This window comes from Peromyscus maniculatus, chromosome 17 (assembly GCF_049852395.1).
Source record: "Peromyscus maniculatus bairdii isolate BWxNUB_F1_BW_parent chromosome 17, HU_Pman_BW_mat_3.1, whole genome shotgun sequence".
NCBI classification, from domain to species: Eukaryota; Metazoa; Chordata; class Mammalia; order Rodentia; family Cricetidae; genus Peromyscus; species Peromyscus maniculatus.
Genome location: NC_134868.1, coordinates 56,250,628 through 56,270,823, shown reverse-complemented (window position 1 = coordinate 56,270,823; position 20,196 = coordinate 56,250,628). Strand labels below are relative to the sequence as shown.

General features: G+C 46.3%; 1 protein-coding gene across 7 annotated transcripts in view; it reads left to right on the top strand.

The window, feature by feature from the left end:
• Dlgap2 (DLG associated protein 2) overlaps positions 1 to 20,196 on the top strand; it is a 746,370-nt gene that overhangs the window by 419,528 nt on the left and 306,646 nt on the right. For all 7 annotated transcript variants that reach the window (XM_076553682.1, XM_042262958.2, XM_076553680.1 and 4 more), the window contains one exon: positions 13,613 to 13,645. In XM_076553682.1, the coding sequence (XP_076409797.1) occupies positions 13,613 to 13,645 (33 nt within the window). The remainder of the gene's footprint in view (positions 1 to 13,612; positions 13,646 to 20,196) is intronic.

Sequence of the window (20,196 nt, the reverse complement as noted above, 5' to 3'; positions counted from 1 at the left end):
GTCAAAATGTTTTGTGTTCACCATCAATAAAGTGACATAAAAAGCCTCAGAATTGGGGACAAATCATGTATCTAAAAAAGTCTATCTATAAATTGCAAAGAATGCCCATAATGCCCAATCATAAAAGGACAAGCCAATCAAATAACAAGCAGAGGACTTGAACAGACATTTCTCTAAGATGTACAAACATCTACTGCATTGAGACCCATGGCGGGCAACTAGGAAAATGCAAACCCAAGCCGTGTAATTCCACTTTACAGCCATTGAAAGACAGTGATCAAAGGAAGACAGTAAGTGTTCGTGGCACTGTAGAGAAGCCAGAAGCGTAATGTACCACTGTGGGGGTAGGTGGGCAGGTAGGGGGAATAGTGTGTCCACTTTGAAAACATTACATATTAGGTTAGCCTATGACTTGAAAGTCCATTTCCTGTTGTATACCCAATACCCAAGAATGTGTGTGAATGTTTATGAATACATTATTCAAAAAGTGAAACCTATCAAATAACCGAGGGATGGATAAAGATTAGTAAATCCAGTCAATGACGTGTTACCTGACAATCAAAAAGAATGAAATACCAATGTGTACTTCAACATGGATGAACCTGGAAAGCATTTCTGTAAGTGAGCAAAGCCAGGAAGAGAAAACATATGTAGGATTCCGTTTAAATGAAGTGCTCAGAGTAGGCAAATCTTACAGAAATCGGTGGTTTGGGGGCCTCAGGTAAAGACTGGCAGTGGTTAAAGAGTGTGCATTTGGAACTGGCACATGGCTTGGTGAGTAAAGGGATTGGCTGCCAAGTCTGGGGGCCTGAGTTTGACCCTTGAACCCACATGATGTAAGGAGAAGATCAACTCTTGAGGGTCATCATCTGACCTGCACATTGTGTTGTGGCACTTGTGTGCATGTGCACACACATACAAATAAACGTAGAAGACATTAATAATGTCTGGATTCCTTTGTAGAGTAGTAGAAATGCTCTAAAATTGATGTTTTAAAATACATCACTGAATATGGGTTTTAGGAGCCCATATTTTAAATGAGTTTATCATGTAATAAATGAATGATACTTTAAAAAAAATGAATGAGTAATCATTTTCCAGGCAGAGCCAGGAAGGAAGATACTCCCTGTACTGAGAATCACTGGTACGGACAGAGATGGTGGTAGCCAGGTGTGATCTGAGCATGACATCATTAGGTGGTCTGGAATCTACTCCAGGAGGGCGGAGGTGTCTCTGTTCTTAGTGAGAAGGGATGGCTTGACCTCAGGAAGTGAATCTCCTGACAGGAACAAGGAAAATGGCAACACTTCTCCCTTCTGCCTTGAACCTTTCTGTGGGAGCTGTTCCTGCTGTTTTATCCACTTAGTAATCCACAACTTGAGATAGCACAGCTGGCCTACTAAGCGTTGTGATTGATGGGGGTCGAATTCCTGCAGGCATGTTCTGTATACTTTGTAACCACCTTATGACGTTTGATCTGACTAGGAAATTAAATTATAACTCATAAGAGACCCTCCCAACCAACCAACTGTGAAGTTGCAGCCATCTTCTGTCAAATCTGGAAATGGGAAAGTTACTTCCCTACCAGATTCAGGAAACACATTAGTAGTTCGTCAAATCCCATCCCTCACACTTCCTCTGTCTTTGTCCTAGAACATGGCTGCCCAAGTCCATGGACTTCTGGCCTTCTTGGCTCTTCTCACCCCAGTCCCTTGAAGGCAGTGATGCAGAGCCCCTAAATCCAGAGCTCATTCATGCTCTTCTCTCAAGTTGTAAAATTAGAGGATTAGGAACCCATATTTAAAGCTAGTATCAGCTTCTCAGAACTGAAGACGTCTCCCCAATGTAGCTCTGATTCCGGCTCCAATTTAAAAGTATTTTGTAGAGTTAAAAGCCATTTCAAAGATTTACTACGAAGAATGTATTCAGCATAGATTAAAACATGTCCCAAAGACTCTACACTTTTTCAAGAATGTTTAATTGCCTTTCCATTTTACGATGGAATTGGGCAAACTACCCTGAATTCCTAGTGAGAGAAATGGGGGGTGAGGGGAATGGGTTGTGGTAGGTCAGAGAATATACCTAGAGCTGAAGCTGTTAATGGGAAGTTGGATCTGGAGGATCAAAAGTTCAAGTTGAGGTAGAGTAGGTTCAAGGTCATCCAGGGAAACCTTGTAAGACTCTGACCCAAAATAAGAACAAAAGTAGAAAGAGACATGAGAAGCTACCTAAGTGATAGAGCACTTTCCTAGCATGTGAGAGGCCCTAAATCCAGTCATGAGTACTGAGAAAAAAAAAACAACTAAGTAAAAAAGAAAAGATAAAAAAATAGAAACTACAACTTCAAGTAAAGTTAAAGTGTGACAGGCACTGGCAAGTCCTGTGTCTCCCCCGGAGTCCTCCCCTGAAGCAGCAGAGTAAGGGACTCGGGCCTGACAGATAAATAACAGCCTGCACACAGAGCACTAAATCATGCGTGCTGTGGAGTCCTGTGAGTCTTGCTGTAATAAATGAGCACCTGCGATGGACAAAGAAAAAGCCTGAAAAATAAGTGATATTTTGCTGACACTTTGGGAACAAACTAAGGACACGATAGGCGATGACAGGAAAGAGTTTTGATGTAGAGGTCCATGGGAGAAGAGATGTGGCAGAAGGAACCGAATGTGACCTTGGTGCAGCCCAGGCGGGGTTCCTTTTTACCCCTGCGACTGTCTGGGTTTGGGAGGCATACCCCAAGCCATTGCATGTCACAGACCTTGGGGGACTACTGGCAGCTTTTACAATTCAAAGTTTTTTATTTTGAGAATAATGAGAAAATTGGGCCAAGTCTCTCGAGATCAGTATTTATTTTCTGTGTTTGATAACCAGAAAAAAAAATTAAAAATAGAGCTGAATACATGTTTTAAAAAGCATTAATAATATTCATAAGCAGCTGGTGACTGTCCCCTTGTAACTTAGATAATCACAGCGCACACATGTTTTTGTCTATGTGTCCTTCTCTATATTTGTGACATTTACATATATTTAGAAGTCAAGTCCAACTGTGTATCAGCCAAGGAGTAGGCCCTGGAGACGTCAGGCTTTGCCTGTTTGTTCTCTGAGCCAGGGGCAGAGTCCAGGGATAGAGGACCACTACTGTGAGATACCCTCTGAGGAGAACAGAAAGGAAACATGACTTCCAGGGGACTCCGGCTCACTACAGTGTCAGGTGTCAGCCTGACGAAGGTGCTGTCAGGAAGACATGGGAGTGGTTGGTGGTGTTTGTTTGTTTGTTTGTTTGTTTTGGTAGATTTTTGAGTTGTGGGTTTGAGAGGTTTCCTGGCTATTTGCTGGATACAGGGGCTATGGGTAGAAAGCTTGGCCCCATTCCCGATTCATCCCTGATTCGCCATGTAGACAGTGCTGTTTCCATGGAGGCTTGGACCACTCGCTTCCTAAAACACCAAATACAGTGAAAAACCCCCACAGCTGCCTTCACATGGCAGTGACTTAGTTGAGGTGATTCAGATGTGGACAAAGCCTAGAGCAGTGGTTCTCAACCTGTGGGTAGCAGTCCCCATGGGAATCTAACGATCCTTTCACAAGGGTTGCATGTCAGATATCCTATATATTAGATATCTACATTATGAGTCATAACAGTAGCAAAATTCCAGTCATGAAGTAGCAACAAAATAATTTTATGGTTGGGCATCACCACAACAGGAGCTGTAGTAAAGGGTTGCAGCATTCGGAAGGTTAAGAACCTCTGGTCTAGTTTGGGCTTGATCAGCTGGAGGGGGGGTGAGAAAAATAATAGCTCCAAGTAGGGGAAGTGCCATTGTCCTAATGCACAGTGCAACCCCTGCGTGAATTTGATGGGTTACCTTGATGGTGACTAGAAAGGACAATGGGGCCCTGCCCAGCAGCTCTGGGCAGACAGAACACTGAGAACCTGGCCCTGATCTTTGAACAGTGACAGCTGTAGATACTTGCAAGAGATGCCAGAGGAGGAGGTGGCAGGAGAAGGCGGATGAGAGGCTGCTGGGTCCATCATGGAGCCAAATGTATAACTCTGTCATCATTCACTGGCTTCTCCAGCCAGCATCTGGGTTAGGAAGGTGAATTTTGGAAACCTTTGACCTCAGGGAATGGCAGCCAGAGGTATGGAACCAAGTGAGTAAACCCGACAAAGGAATGAACAAGATCAGGATAGGGATCACGGCCTCGGGAGAGGTTCCTCATGTTGACTTGTGTTTTAGTCAGGTGACTAGTGCTGTGATGAAGTACCATGACCAAAGCAGGGAAGGGTTCACTTTAGCTTACAACTCTAAGGTCACACTCCATCACTGAAGGAAGTCAGGGCAGGAACCTGGAGGCAGGAGCTGATGCAGAAGTCATGGAGGAGGTGCTGCTTACTTGCTTGCTCCTCATGGCTTGCTCAGCCTGCTTTCTTATAGAACCCAGGGCTACCAGTCCAGGGATGGCACCACCCACCATGGCCTAGGCTCTCGCCCATTGGTTGCTGGTTAAGAAAATACCTCACAGCTGTATGTTATAGAGGCATTTTCTCAGGTGAGGTTCTCTGCTTTCCGGAAACTCTAGCTTGTGCCAAGTTGACCTCAGGCTCACCAGCACAACTTGTGATAGTGAGAAGTGGGACTGGGATCAGAAGGCAAGGATGGCGGGCGCTTGCTCGGTGTGTTTCTTGACTATGAGTGGGCTAACCGGAAAAGACGGCTGTATCCTTGTGGTTTGTGGGTAGGGGTTGGCAAGGGCCATGGCCTTACCGTCATTAAGGAGCCTTAGATCTTACGGCCGTGTCCCAGAGCAGCCTGGCCCATCAGAGATACTGCCACTTCCACCTGTGGGCTGACAGTGAGGCATTTGTGTCAGCTGCCCAGAAGTGGACACAAGGACCACAAGTGGAATTCCTGACTAAATAGCTTTTGATGGACCCCTTTGTGCTCGTGAGTTATCAGGGAGGCCAGAATGCGGCTTCAGTTTGATTGCACTTTGTGTCGTTCTGGGGTGTCTGTCAAAGGCTGGGGAGAAGCTAGAGTGCTCTGCTGGATGAAATATTTTGAAACTTGTCAGAAACTAGCAGTTTCCTTCAGGACTACGTGGCTGGGCACAGGCAAGCTGCTAATCCTCTCCTTCACTGAAGGGAGAAATAAGAGGGCTGGTTGCTCACACGGGAGCATCTCAGGATGGATACAGCCGAGTCATGAGCACCATCCAGTTCCGGAGATAACTGTGGTGTGGAAATAAAATAAAGCATCGATTTTCCTTGGGAAGCCACTAGCTTTTGCTGATCTTGAATCCCAGGTGCAGTCTGCGGGAGGGAACACGTATTTGGATTGAATAATAACCGGATGCTGTTTCCCCCGGAGAGTCTGATAATTATTTAACATTCTTAAGCCAGTCTTAACTCTGAGTCAGATAAATGTGCCCCCAGAATCATTCCAGCAAATGAGGCATCTCAGAATCAGTGGTAGGAATGTGGGTGGGGGGAGTCGGGGGGGGTGGGGGGGGTGGGGGTGGGGTGGGAGGAGGGGCTGTGAAGTCATTCACTGAGGGCCTGCTCTGTAGTGGCCAGTCCGCTTCCCTGTTCCTGCTTTGGAGCCCAGGGACAGGTGCTGTTTGAAGAAGGCAGCCTAACCGCTTTGCCAGCCACTGGGACTTTGTACAGTTGGTTCCCATGGCTGTTACTTTATTAGAGCCACTGACTTCTGGGTTTACCTTCATGGTGTTTTAGTTCACTTAAAAAGCCAAATTAGAATTTTATTTGCATGCCATCATTACAATGGATGAGCCTCCCTTCACTGTGTTTACCGGTAGGCAATGGGGCCCCTCCCTGTTTGGAGCTTCCTAAGGACTTCCTTTCTGACGTGGACTGTTTCTGTGTGTGAGTCTTAAATTGAGCTTTCCAAGTTTGGTGTTCTTTCTGTCTCAGATAGTGTCCATAAAGATGACCCACTAGTCACCCAGACCCAGGCTTTCTTCTTCTGGGAAAGGCCATGCCCACCACACACTGTTCTGATTAGCTCCAGTTGATTCTCCCTGACCCTCACAGACCTGCTGTGTCCAGTGCCACTGGAGGATTTGTGGGTCCTGAGAACACGCCTTGTCTTTCAGAGTCCTCGCTCTTACTATGGTATGATTGACTGAGTCTCTCCCAACAGCACCTCCTGAAGTAAGAAAAATGTGGCTTTATAAACCAGTGAATTCTGTCTTTAAGTTGCTAACATTTGCAAGTGATTGGAACACACTAGGTTTGGACCCAAGATCATCTCATCTATTTCTAGAATTACTCAGTAAATGACTGAGTAAAGCCTGCTGCATACAGAAAATAGACAAAGCATGAAGTTACTGCCAAAGGAAACTGCTAAGTAGACTAAAAGTCTCACTCATTTTCTGGTTTCTCTTACCGTGCAGTCCCACAGTTCTGGACCACAACTCTTACCTAGAGGTCGCTTCTGAGAACCTCCTGTTTGCCACGGCATGTAACACAAATCTTAAAAGGTCTTATTAATAATAATGATAATAATAACAAAAAAACCTAGATATTGGGGTGAAAGCTGAAAGATCAGAGAAACAGAACGAGCCAGTCACATTCTTACCTCTATGAAGTCCTCAGCCTCAAGAGCAAGACTTCCTATTTACTCTCACGCCTTATATACCTTTCTGTTCCCTGCCATCTTCCTTCCTTCCTAGTGCTGGAATTAAAGGCGTGGGCCACCACACCTGGCTCTGTTCCCAGTGTGGCCTTGAACTCACAGAGGTCTGGATGATCTCTGTCTCCCGAGTGATAGGATTAAGGGTGTGTGCCATCACTGTCGGGCCTCGATGTCTAATCTAGTGGCTGGCTCTGTCCTTTGATCCCCAGATACGTTTTATCGGGTGTACAATATATCACCACAACACCAGGCTTTTCCTTGCACATGTCCAAAGTGTACATCAGGAGCATATCGCAAACACATGGTCACCAGCACACACATCTGTCACATACTGGGTTTTATGAAAATATACTGAATGAACACTAAAGGTACATTCAGGAGCTGGGGATGTAGCTCAGTTGGCAGATTGCTTGCCTGGCATGCACAACACTGTAAACTGGACATGGTGGCACATGCCTGTAATCTCAGCACTTGGGAGAGAGAAGAAGGAAGATGGGGTATTCAAAGCAAGCCTCGACAATAGTGTGTTTGACGTTAGCCTGAGCTATGTGAGATTGTCTCCAAACGTAGAGCCCGGAGATGGCTTAGCAGATAAAGGTGCTTGCTGTCAATCCTGACAGTCCAAGTTCAACTTCTGGGACCCATATGGTAGAAAGGAAGGACTCCTGAAATCTGCCCTACAGTCCCCACACTTGCACTGTGGCCTGGACACACCTTCACACATGCTCACATAAACACATACGCAGTCAAATAATAGATACAATGTTAAAAAAAAAAATCAAAAGAAAGAAAAAAAAAGAAAAACATTTCAAATGAAACTGAAAACAAAGTCCAGTGTTTTGCCCTTTCTCCTTATATTTTTATGTTTGAAATGTTCCGCATGAGCCAAAAGGCCCTATTATAACAACCAGTTATGATGATTCACAGGACTGTCGCATTGATTTCTAGTTAGGTTCCCCGACTTGTTAGGTCAAGTCCTCTTGTTCTGCAGTCACATGGATGTATGATCGTATTGTGTTGTTAGAAGATTGTGTGTGTGACATAGCTATTCTGCCATGCGTGTGTTATGTAACCGTATCATACTGAGTTTGTGGGCAAGTGACGCCTGGCCCCAGGTCTCAGCAAAGGCTTTTCTGGTTTGTGGATCTCTGGCCAAATCACAGTTGGGGTCTGCAGCAGTTTCTTGCTCCTGCTCTTCATGTCCAGGGGCAGTCAGTCTGGGGCATTCATTGCCTGGGTTAGACAGGATGAAGAAGAACATCGGCAGTATTCCGTACACCCACATGTCCGGTCATCACATCTCAGGAGGGATGGAGGGAATGGAAGAGAGCATGGAAAGGGTAATTAGTATCATTGCCAAGCACTCCATGTCTGACCTCGTGCACCCACTTTCCACAACCTCCATATGCCGTGCCTCCTCTTGCCATCCTTTCTCTGCCTTTCCCACTGCTGGGGATCACCCTGAGGGGCATCCTGCTCAGAGCGGTGTCCCCTGTGGCATGCAGAACCGACCGGAACATGAATTTGAATGAACCTCAGGGATGAGACAGCTCCTGGTTGGCTCTTGCCAGAAATTCTAGATTTGGAGATTGCATCTGAGTCAGCAGCCATGCACAGGGCCTTCTGTGCACTCGGAAGTTCTTTCCTCATGGGCTTGGGGTAGGATAGAGCGGCTTCATCTCTCCCATCCCTTAAGCCACCACCACCTGTAACTCTCACCCCCGGCTGGCTCTGTGGTCAGGAGAAAGCAGGTGTCTAGGGCTCTTGCCATGACGAAGCATAGAGAGGGCATGCTTGTTGCTTCCCATAGAGTTGGAAGGGGCCTCTGTTAAAATATGTGGGTGCACTTAAATTTCCTTCTATAGATAGGTGCTTTCGCAATTCACAGAGGTGGTTCCTTCTTTCCTGAGGGATTAAAATAAGGTACTTACCATATGCCAGGGAACAGTGGGTTTGGCTCTGTCTGTTCACACTCCGAAGCTCTGGGAATAACCAGATTCTCGAGGGGCTGCATCTGGTGCAGGTATGTGTAGAACGCACGTGAAATCATGGACAGATTTCTCAGTCTGTGTTAATTGACCATAACCTTGTAGAGTTGTCTCCTTATTTAAATGAGTCCAGTAATGGTGACGAATTCACAGTATATACAGATCAATTCTCATCATACCCTGCATATTTTAAATAGGTGTCCCTTGGAAAGAATGACCACAGACCAAACCCTGTCCTGCTGGAGTCCATGGGGGCACTGTTCATCATCATGGACTCCTATGGGAGTCAACCTTTTGGGCTTGAGGAAGTCAAAGGCCAAGGATGGAGGGCTAGGGAAGAATGGGAGGCAAGAGCTTGCTTATCCTTGCTCAGTAACTCGAGTTGGTGGGACACAAGCTGCCATTTAGTAAGGTCCAGTACTGGCCACCCTGTACTGCACCATACGAGTCAAATTCAAGTACATCCTCATAACAGCTCGGTCCATGCACTGCCTTGCATGTGGCAGCTCATCCATCCTTCCATATGAGGGAAAGAGGAGTGGTCAAGGTTCTGAAAGGTCAGTATCCCTATTGAGCCAGGATCTCTGGTCCCCTGGCAGGCCAGATGCTGAACCCTCTAAGTAGCCAGTTTGTCTCCCCTCTCCTCCTCAGTCGGTGTCACACCCGCATGTAAAATGGTCACTTTTCCTAGTGAGGTATACTTAAAGGACAGCACCATCGCTCTCCCAGTGCCTCCGCTGGGGTCTTAGAGTCAGAGGACAGAGTTACAGTGAGCAAAGAAGTTAGCCACGCTGGTTTCCCTCTGCATAGCCATGGCTGGATTGAGATGTCTTACCATTTTAGACCAGATCTTATTGTCTTACCCACTGGCCCCTGGCTTCCTGATTCTGTAGCTGAAACTCACAGGTGTGGACTAAGTGTGCCTGTCCTGCCATGCCAACATGTGCTAACAGCCATTCACCTAGAGGAAGGACCTCCAAAGGTCTCTATCACCTGCACTCCGCTTACCACGTGGCCATTCCCATCTTATCAGGAATACTCATATCTCTCCATTTGGAAACACTTCCCGCATCTCCCCAGTGCTCCTAACGCAGCATTCAGATTTATGCTCCTGTGTCAAAATATTCAAGACAATCAGCTGATAAAAGGAACGTTTTACTTTGAGCCGTGATGTGAGAGGTCCATGCTCATTGACCCCATCGCCTTGAGCCTGTAGTGGCACAGTGCTCCGTGGTGGAAACACATGGTAGAAAAGGTTTCTTTCCTCAAGGTGGCCATAGAGATAGGAATGGCTGGAGTCTTAAATTACCTAAAAGAACATGCACACAACATCCGACTTCCTCCCACTGGGCCCTACTTTCTTTCTGAAGGTTCCGCTGTGATCCAGTAATGCCAAGAGCAAGGACCCAGAAGCCCTCAGCACTTGGGTATTTGGGTGGCGGTCTGGATTCACAGTATATTACAGGAAACACGGTATATCTCTCTGTCCCCCACCACATAATGTGTTCCCCAACTCACTCCAGGAGCTTTGGACGTTTATTCCCACTGGATTTAAATTGCACTTGCTGAAAGGCTTTCCTAGTTTTAAGCAGTTTTCTTTTTTAATGTTTCCTAATTTATGCATCTCCATTCCATAGGACCCAATCTTGCCTGTTACTACCTTGTACCCAGATCTACTGTTTTAAGGTTGTTTTACTCAATCCTAAGTTTACTATATCAGGGAATTATGTACTTCACATTTTTTGTTTCCATTACCAGTGTTCAAAGTTCTCATATGGAAGGGAAGAAGCCTTTAGTGATACATATATTCAGTGGAGGTTTTGTGTGTATCTGCTTTTGACCCATGGCAGGTAGGTATTTGGTACTGAAGGTGATGCCAGGTCCAAGCCTGGCCCCAGCATCTTTTAGAAGCAAAGACAGCCCTTCGCCTCCTCCCTAGCCTCCAGCTCCTGGCCTCAGTGCCTTCTCCCTGCAATAGCCAGTCTTTCCCTGCAGCTCCTTTCCAGGAAGTCCCCGGAGTCTCTTTGGACTGCCTCAGCAGTTCCCTGCAAGTCCTCACAGGCCAAGAGCTTCTGTGTAGTGTGCTTGGGGCCTCATTATTCTATGCTGGTGAAGTCCTTGCTGTCCATGGTGCATTTCCCTGTAAGCTATATGAACTTCTCACCAGACTCCCAACTATCAGATGTAGTCAGCACCAGGTTCTCTAGGCTCATGTGGTTGTTCCAGATGTTTCTGCTGGTCATGATGTTGCTGTCCAGAGAATGTGACTTGGAATAGTAGAAGCAGGTTTTGGCCCAATGTGCCTTCTCCGTATGGACTATTATAGTCCTTTCATGTCAGTATATGACACCTGCATTGGAAACCCCAGAACAATGGACACTTGGAGTCATTTACTTCAATCAAATTTCAAGGACGTGTTTGATGCAAGTACCATCAAACCTGTCACTGCCACTTGTCAGATGCCAGCTGTGAGCTTTCCTGGAGACACGTACCGTAAATGTGCTCAGGAGTAATGAGCGTCATCACCCGTCCTTGGGATCTTCTTGGAAACAATATTTTAAAACCTGAGATGTAGATGCACTAATAATTCAGCTTCAAGTAGCACCTGCTGGAAACTTTTGTCCTGAGGACATTAATAGGACACTGGCTGAGCTGGTACCTGGATTCTGGGGACTTCTGAGTGATCTTGACTTGTAGGTTCGAATTCACGGAAAGCCGCCCTGTTGTGCTGTCACAGTGTATCAGCTGGGATGAGGTTAAATCTCTGGGGAAAGATCCTAACCATGGGTCATGGCTGGCGTGGATTCTTGGCATTGAAATCCATGGCACAGAGCCAGGACTAAGGTCCAGTTCACACACCAGGAAAGCAGCAGCGTTGGCTCCAGGCCCACAGAGCAGGGAAATGGGTTGGTTACTGCTGAAGGTAGGACTGGCTATTGCTCTTCCATGCATAAGGCTGTAGTTACCCATGGTGGGCGCCCTGTAGGGCACGTTGCTGCCTTGTGCTCTGTCACTGTTCTCCTGAGGTCTGGGCCCCAACATGACAGTTACCTATGTGTGCATAGCATTATGTACCTAGCTAGGCATCACGTAAAGTTCTTGTGGTTTAGTTTAGAAACTTCATGCTCCAGTTGAGGGACTCCTTTCCTGTATGGGTGTATCTTGGCCTGAGTGTGAGCATTGAAAACAAAACAAAACACTGGCAGCATAGGTTCTGTGTGTGTCTGTGTGTGTGTATGAGTGAGTGAGTCTGTATGTGCATGAGTGTGAGTGCAGAGAAGAGCACATGTGGTGATCAGAGAACAGTGCCTAGTGTTGGTCCCCACCTTCCACCATGTTGGAGACAGGTGCCTGTGGCTCACTGATGCATGTGCCGGGATAGCTGGCCCATATGATTCCTGTCTCCACCCCCCATATTTCTGTGGGGGTGTGCTGGGATTAAAGATATGTGTGCTGCTGCTTCTAGCTTTTGTTGGGTTGTGGGGATTTGAACTCAGGCTGTAGCGCTTACACAGCAAACACGTTACCCTCTCTATGGAGCTGGCCTAGCCTAGGCTTTTACAGCTGTATCTTTCTGCTTGAGATCAATGGGACAGGGCCACCAGCCAGGACGGCTCCGAACCCCTGGATGCTGGGGTGGACGTTGAAGCTGAAATAGCTTATGTTTTTGATTCTTGGCTTTTCATGTGGGAGTTCCTGCTGGCTGGGTCAGCATAAAGGGAGCATTGTCCCACTAATGGCCTCGTGCGTATTTGTCAACTACCTCCATGTAAGTTTTAGCGTCTGTTTCCAGTGGGGCTCGTAGATCCCTGCCAGATTTGCATCTCCCCCAAAAGGTGTGTGCAGAGTCGACACACTGCACACTGCCTGCTGCTTTTGTATCACGTGGGTGCCGTGGGATACCACGGGATACCACTGGGCTTTCTGCACACCACTGTGTGTCTTTATGTCGTCGTACTTTCGGGTATGTGTCTGGATACCTGCTGAGGTCGCCATGTCTATGTACCCAAAGTGTGTGGGGAAACCCACAGAGGTCACCATGCCTGTATACCCCAACATTGTGTCTAGGTGGATATAGAAGTCACCATGCCTTGGGTACCCCCTTATATGTGTTCAGACATATAAAGGTTACCATGACTGTGTATCCCAATGTATATGACTGATACAGAAATTGCCATGCCTGTGCATTCCAAACTCTCTGCATATACACCCAGGTCACCATGTCCTCTTACCCTATGTGTGCCTGGGGCAACTGAACGCCATTATGCTCTGTGTACCCTATAGTCAGCCAGAGAGTCAAACTCCCTAGGGATATCTTTGGCTTTCTCATGTCCTAGAGTTCTGGGAATGGATAGTGTGTACACGTTTTAGGTTAACTTTAGATTGGAAGCAGTGATATGTCTTCCTACACTTACTATAGGTGCCTTGACTTCCCAGTGTTATATACTGCAGATACCATGGTCCTAAACATCTCTGTCCATTCCAAAGAACCAACAATAGACTTATTTATGGAGAACTCAGTCAGAACTGGTGGATTTTAGTGTCTTTGTTGAGATATGATATACTTTCTGTATCTAAAGGTCATCATCATCACAACGGCAACTCGAATACAACTGTAGTCAAATGTTTAGCTATGGAAAATAGTAACACCGCCATTTTAATTTCACCTAAGTAGCCTGCAAGTGTTGAGCACTGTACAGTTATGAAAACATATTTGATGTGCACTTACACATATGGCAGAGAGGTTGTTATCTTTATATAAAGTATAATGGCCAAGGCATTTATTTGCAAGTCTGGGTTTTAGCTAAAACTTGCTGAACGGCTAGGCCAGAGCAGCTCTGTGCTAAGGTCTCGGGGACTCTGGGCAGTGGAGCTCCAGTTGTGTGAGGCTGCTGTGGCTGCCCTGCATCTGTGGGCAGTCTGCAGTCACAGTCATGACTAACCCTTCTCTCTCTCTTCTCCTCACAGAGTCTCAGTGCACGCTTTGTGGAGAGCCAGAGGGTGAGTACCTCTCTTCTGCCCTAGTGGGTGTGGCACCAGAGTGTCCCATGTGTTGGCTTGATGGTCACACACTGCTTCAATGGATGCGTGCGACGGTTTTGAAGTTGAAAGTGTACTGTTTGTGGTGTTGATGGGAAACCTGAGTGACGCAGAACAGAACACATGAGTGGGAGGCGGGAGTTTCTCTCTAATAAGAAATCAACGTGGCGACCCGTGGGCAATATTTTCTTTTCTGTATTGTACTTAGAAATTATAGCCAGTTTTCTCCGGGTAATAGATGTCAATATGCATTTGCTAGCTTTAAAAATATTACCCAAAGCTTCTGATGAAGCTCACATTAAATGAGGCTTTGTGAAATTATTCCTAACTGCTAGTGACTGAACCTGAGGGAATGTGCCAGTGAGAACAAGCTGTCTGTCCTAACAGAAATTTCAGCCAAGTTCTGTCGTTGAAACATTTGGGAGTGGGGCTCCTGGGCTGATCCGCTATTGAAACTACATTTCAAAATAGTGAAAGCACATTCACAGCGTTTCAGTGAGTGTAATGAAGAAGAAAGAAAGTCCAGGAGCCATCTTGCCCCTATTCCTGGGGACTCCCGAAGCTGGGTTTTGATTTTGTGTTTTAAATAGGCCTACCAGCTACAAAACTAGCCACCTTGGGCCTCTGGGGAGACACAGTAGCTCAGGAGCTGTCTTGGGGTCAGAGTCTAGCCCCTATTCCCTCTCCTAGTATGAGATTACTGGCCCCAGGAACCTTGGGTGTCAGAAGATCAGCAAATACAGAGCTAATCTGAAAGTTCGAACTGGTAGGCAATATCTTCGGTCTGGTGACAAAGGAGTATTTTGACAAAATTTTCCAAATTCTTTTTGCATCACTAACTGTACAACACAGATTCACCTGTGATGAAGTCTGGTGGTTTACATGAATCTCTGTCCCTGGTCTTTCCAGGATGATAAGAAGTGTGTCCTTCAAAGGGACAATCCTCTGTCTTACGAATGCTGTGAGAATCCCTAATTGATTTGGTCCTTGGACACTGGGAGTTTAATCGTTTCTTATCATTATAGCTTTTCAGTGTTGTTCCAAGCCTGGGAGCAGTCACTGTGCTCTAGCTTCAAGTCCGATGTCTTTGTCCTCTTCCCCACTTCCTGTTGAAAGTTCCAGTGTGCTGTGAGTCCTAGAGAAGATAGGAAGTAAACCTGTGTTGCAGCTTGGACAGATTCAAAGGAGTTTCATCTGCCTTTTCTAATAACAAGTGTTCCGTCTGCTGGGGGTAGTGCACTGTGTGTGATGTGCTGTCCCCAACGGTGTCTTCCGGTTCCGGTAAAACATGCTTTGGAAGTTGGATGTAGGCTGGCCATGGCTGGAACATTATAGGCTAAGAAGGGAGATAGATTCCTTTTGAGATTTCCCAGGACCGTGGTACTGTGTCCAGGAAGGACCCAAGTCTCTGCATGGTAAGAGTTGTTGGCCCTACCCCCAGCAATGTTGGAGGGTAGGTCCTCATCTCGTCCTAGACACTCGAGGGTACCACCCCATGCCTGTCCTTGTTTAACCTGCACATCACAGATGTTGTCAGCACACGCCACAGTGTGTATTGCTCCAGGATGGATCAACTTGTAAATATTTAAGAGGCGCCAGGCTGGACCTCATGTAAGAGTAGCTCCAGCTGTCCAAGTGGAGGGACCTGGAAGGTAGGAGGGACCTCCAGCCGAAGTGGAGGTCCTGGTCTATGTCTTGGTGAAACTGGCTGCTTTTGCCTTCCTGACCAGACTCCTCTGAGGCCCTCCCGGGGGCTGATTCAGTTGTGCAAGCCAAACTGCTCCAAACAAGAGGAAGGGAGGAGGGGCTGCCTGGGCTCAGCTGGGCTTTGTTTTTCAGAAGCACCAGCGTATGAATATTCATAGGTTTTTAAATCATTTAAGTAATTAGTCTAAGTGAGAGCTGGCCGGGTACAGTGAGTAGAATTCAGAATCAGCTTTTTTTTTTTTTTCCTTCAGTGGTGTCTATGCGTTCACTTATAAATGCCACCACACAGAAGGGATCATCAGAGCCAGAGGACTCTGCAGTACACGGCTCAAAGCTGGACATGCCTCCTTGAAAGGACCAGGTTGAAAAGCGGCTGAGGGAGCTTCCCCCTCCTGTCAGAAAGCTGTTAAAGCCCTTCCTGGCTAACCAGTGAAGTGGGGAACGCCTATTTGCATTTTAATGGTTAGTTCTTTTGGAGAGAGCTGTTTCTTCCTAGGAATGGAATAATTAGCATCATCTCAGCAGATAGTATCTGTCAAACAGATGAGACTGGGAGCAAAGTTGACTGAGAGGACTCGGAATTCTCCAGCTGTGAGTCCCTGTAATGACTAAGCCAGAGTTTTTCAGAGAACCCAACATTTTAATCATATACGAAATGTAGATCAAGGCTTCAATATGCAAATTGCCTGCATGGCCTATATTGTGAAGCTCTGGATCTTGGAGGCTGTGTATTTAATGAGGTGGATATGTATGGATTTGCTGTTTGCCACCCTCTTCCTAGCAAGAACAGGGAGGTGGCTCCGCTGTGAACCCTGGAAGTGCAGGGTAACCTGAGTGCAGGGCGACTTGATTATCCCTGTCTGCTAGCGCTGTCAGGAGGTGGAGGCTACAGTGTGTTCCCATGTAGAGACCTCCCCCAAAGGAGTAAGCATACTAGGGAGAGTGTGAGAATCTCAGGGGTGGCAATAGCTAACCAACCTAAGGCTCAAACTGTCTCAATTGCCTTGTCGACTGCTTGTTAGCTTATCTTGACATTTCAAAATCAACGTGTGACATAATCTGTCACTTTAACATAGGCAATTAAGAGTATATCACCCTTTTCGGACTTGATTGGTGGGTGTGTGTTAACCTTTGCTTTTTAGCATGAGCACAGTAAAAAATATGGATGCTAGAAGGTGCTACATATACACAGGTTCATGGATTTGTCTGTTTACCGTTAAGGGTTTTACTTGAGAAAATGCGTCGTGGTGGGCTGGGAAAGCTTGTCAGGTCCATGGTGATTCGCTTAGAGATTTCTTAGGCTCGCACCATGTAACCTATTTAAAAAGGAAAAACCAAACTATTATGAAGTAATTTCCATGCGGGCATATTCTAAAAAGTGCCAGCATGGAATTTTAGTACAAGGCATTCTCCAACAAGAGCCCTTGAGTGTAAACTTAAAGATGTAGTGGTGGTCATGTAAGTCGACATTTTGGTAATGTTCTTTGTTAGAAATTTCAGCCCAAAGGAAAATTTTAAGTTTTAAAATAATCTCTAAACTCATATGGTAAAATGTTTTCTCTCTGGTTTTATCATTATTATTTGTTATTATATAATGATCATCCAAACACACAAAAGTAAACATTTCTCTGAGAATTTTGTTCAGACATACAGAATCTTTTATTTCTGCTCTCCTTCCTTCATAAAGCATGACTAAGAAGTAATGCACTTAGGAGCATTGTACTCTTGATTTTTTAGTACAAGAACTCCAAGATTTTCCCCATAAGTGACTCTGAACAATGGAAAATCTCCCCACTGCTCTTCACCCTCAATAAATGGGTGTCATCAGTCCTGGGGTTTCAAGACTTCTAAACAATGGGGCTAATGAGTCAGGTGCTTTCTGAGAAATGGACACAGAAACATTTCTGTCCCACCCACAGCCCATTCTGCCTCACTAGAGAGGAGGATGTGGTTGCTGTACGTGTGCTCTCTTTAAGGGTGTACCTTTTAATTCTGTGCTTTGGATAACAGTGGCCTTACTTAACTGCTGTTCATGGATAGTGAATAGAAGATAACCAGCTTTTATTAAGTTCTCGACATGAGCCAGGCACTCCAAAAGAATTAGCGTTGCCTAGGAACGGAGGCCTCTGCCAGCCAGCCAGTCTTCCAGGAACATGGGATAGTTCGTGGTTTGGTGCAAACCTGAAGGAACCTGCTGGGGTTGTGTGGGGACTGGGTATAAAAGTTTGCCCTGGAGGAGATCAGGACTTAGGAAACCTAGGCTGATGCACAAGGTCTCTCTTTCCAATCGATCAAAGCCCAGAAAGGTGCTTCAGAGCACATAGCAGAAATCTTTTCAATGCCGTGGGTGTGTGTGGGGGGGGGTAGGAGAGAAAACAGAGACAGAAAAAGAGAGACAGAGAGAAAGACACAGATACACACACACACACACACACACACACACACACACACACACACACACACAGGGTGGGGGAATAAGCATGATCTGAGACTGAGCAATGAAAGACCCGGGGTGAGGATGTAGTTCTCCTCACCTGAGTAGATACAATGTATGACCTGTGCCTTAGAACACTGGGTGGTAGAGACAGGCAAATGAGCCCCCCTCAAAGTAAGCCTAGAGGTTTCTCCACCAATGAGGACAGAGCTTTGAAAACACTGGCCAATGGTAGATGGACAATTTGTGTTACATACCTGAGGCTGTTGGTGGAACATCTTGTTCGCCATAAATGGATGTCTGAAGCATGAGTACAACGCTGGTTCTCTCACCTGTGTGGGGAAGGGAAACAAGATGAAGTTCATGTGAAAGCTCTTTCGACTTTGTCGGGACCCAAGTGCTCCAGATCAAAACCACAGCCCCTTCTCGGCAAACGAACCACCCCCTAAATAAGCAGAGACACAAGCGCATTATAAACCCTGAGAACATACTTCAGGGGAGAGACAGCAGTAGAGCAGACAACCAAAGCACTAGAAACAGGAGGAGCATAGGTATCGGGTACGTTTGAAACCACTCAATAGGTTTTCCAAAGGAAAGGAACGCCAGTGTGAGAAGTGGCAGGTATGAAATGATCACAGAACAAAAGAGTGAAAAATAAACAGTTGGACGACTGGAGGAATTGTAGGGCGGAGCAGGTGGAGCTGAAGGGAGAATTTGCAAACTAGAAAACAGGTGTGAGCATATTGCCCGGAGCTCCACATAGAAAGTAAGAAGGTAATATAAAAATGCATGGAAGATGACTACAGACATGCTACAGTGTGACCATGGGAAAAGCTGAGAACGGAGGGGAATAGGGAGAGGATGAGTCAAAGTAGCCAAGGCTAAGATCCTCACCCCCCTGCTCCCTGCCTCCACCTGGAAATAAAGATGTATATTGCCACTTCGATCTGAAGGTTCCTGAAATTGAAACCAAATAAATAAAACATGCTCGGACCTCCACATGAAGTTGAGGAGTGTGATACAAAGAGATACTCTTGAATAGAGCCAAGAGAACGTACAGACAACAGTCCCCGGGACCCTTTCCTTTCAAGTTGACAGATCTACTAACACTTGCAGAGAGAGAGTCCAGGCTGGAGAAAGTGATACAATTCCATGTGAAGCAGAGTAAGAAGAGGAAAAGAGGACTAGAAACAGAGAGGCAGCCACACCAAGTGTTCAGACACTTGAAGCTCGATTCGTTGATAAAAGGTTGATGCTCCGAAGAGCAACACCGATTTTAAATGTTCTAATTGACTCAAAATACGTGATAAAGAAAAGAGGATTACAAGGAGAAAACGATGAATCAAAAAGTGTGAGGGGAGGTGGCCTTGAAAGGATCCAGGGCCTCTTCGAAGGAAGCTTGTCACCGCAGTGGAGAGATGATAAGCAGCCCAGGGGGACGGTGTCACCTGCTCACAGTCTGTCCCATAGTACTCACCTGGCTCCTTGCTCTCGCTTTTGTGAAGTAGCAGCTTGGGTGACATTTAGCAGGCACTCATCTAAGCACTCATGCTTTTCTTGGGAACCCTTGCACGAATTCAAGCCTCGCTTGGTGTTCGGGTGGGCTTGGATGCCGTGTCAAGGTGGGGCACAGTATCTCTTGATTCGCCTCCCTAAGGCCCTTCTAGCTCAGAAAGACATCTCTCAGGCCAGCTGTAAGCCACTGTTTCTAAAGTGTAGGTCAGATCAAACAAGTCCTCCGGTTTTATCCAGGCTCTTCCTTGCCCACAGGGTGTTTTCTGTGTTCAAAGTTGCCACCACTTGAACTGGCTTGCCGTTCTCACCTCCCTGGCCACTTGTTAAACACTGCCAGTTCTCTGGTTGCCACATGCTAACCCACAGTTAGCAGATGCAGTAGGTATGTCAAGGCTTTTATGGTAGAAGATGAAAGAACAGAGGAAGGAGTGTGTGTGTGTGTGTGTGTGTGTGTGTGTGTGTGTGTGTGTGTGTGTGTTTGTGCGTGCATGTTGGCGAAGAGCCTTGAGGATGCACAGAACCCTTTGCATACACTACTTCAGCAGAGGTTAGTGTTTGCACACACAGTAGAGAACAATGGTCTAGGCAAAGATCTCCTGACTGGCACAGTCTCCATGCTCCAGGTGGGTTTTTCTGGGAGCTCTCCATCATGGATACACCGCACTGCATGGATTCATCCCACATCTCTGTGCGGTACATTAACTACACATTGCTTCCAGCTTTCTTCCAGCAGTACCTATGGGAGTATAATGGGTGCCACACACTGAGCTCAGCACAGCGTTTCCAACATGCTTTTTTTGTTGTTTCTGAACTGAATACCTCCACAGTACCTGGCCCAGTCCCTCCTGCCCATAGC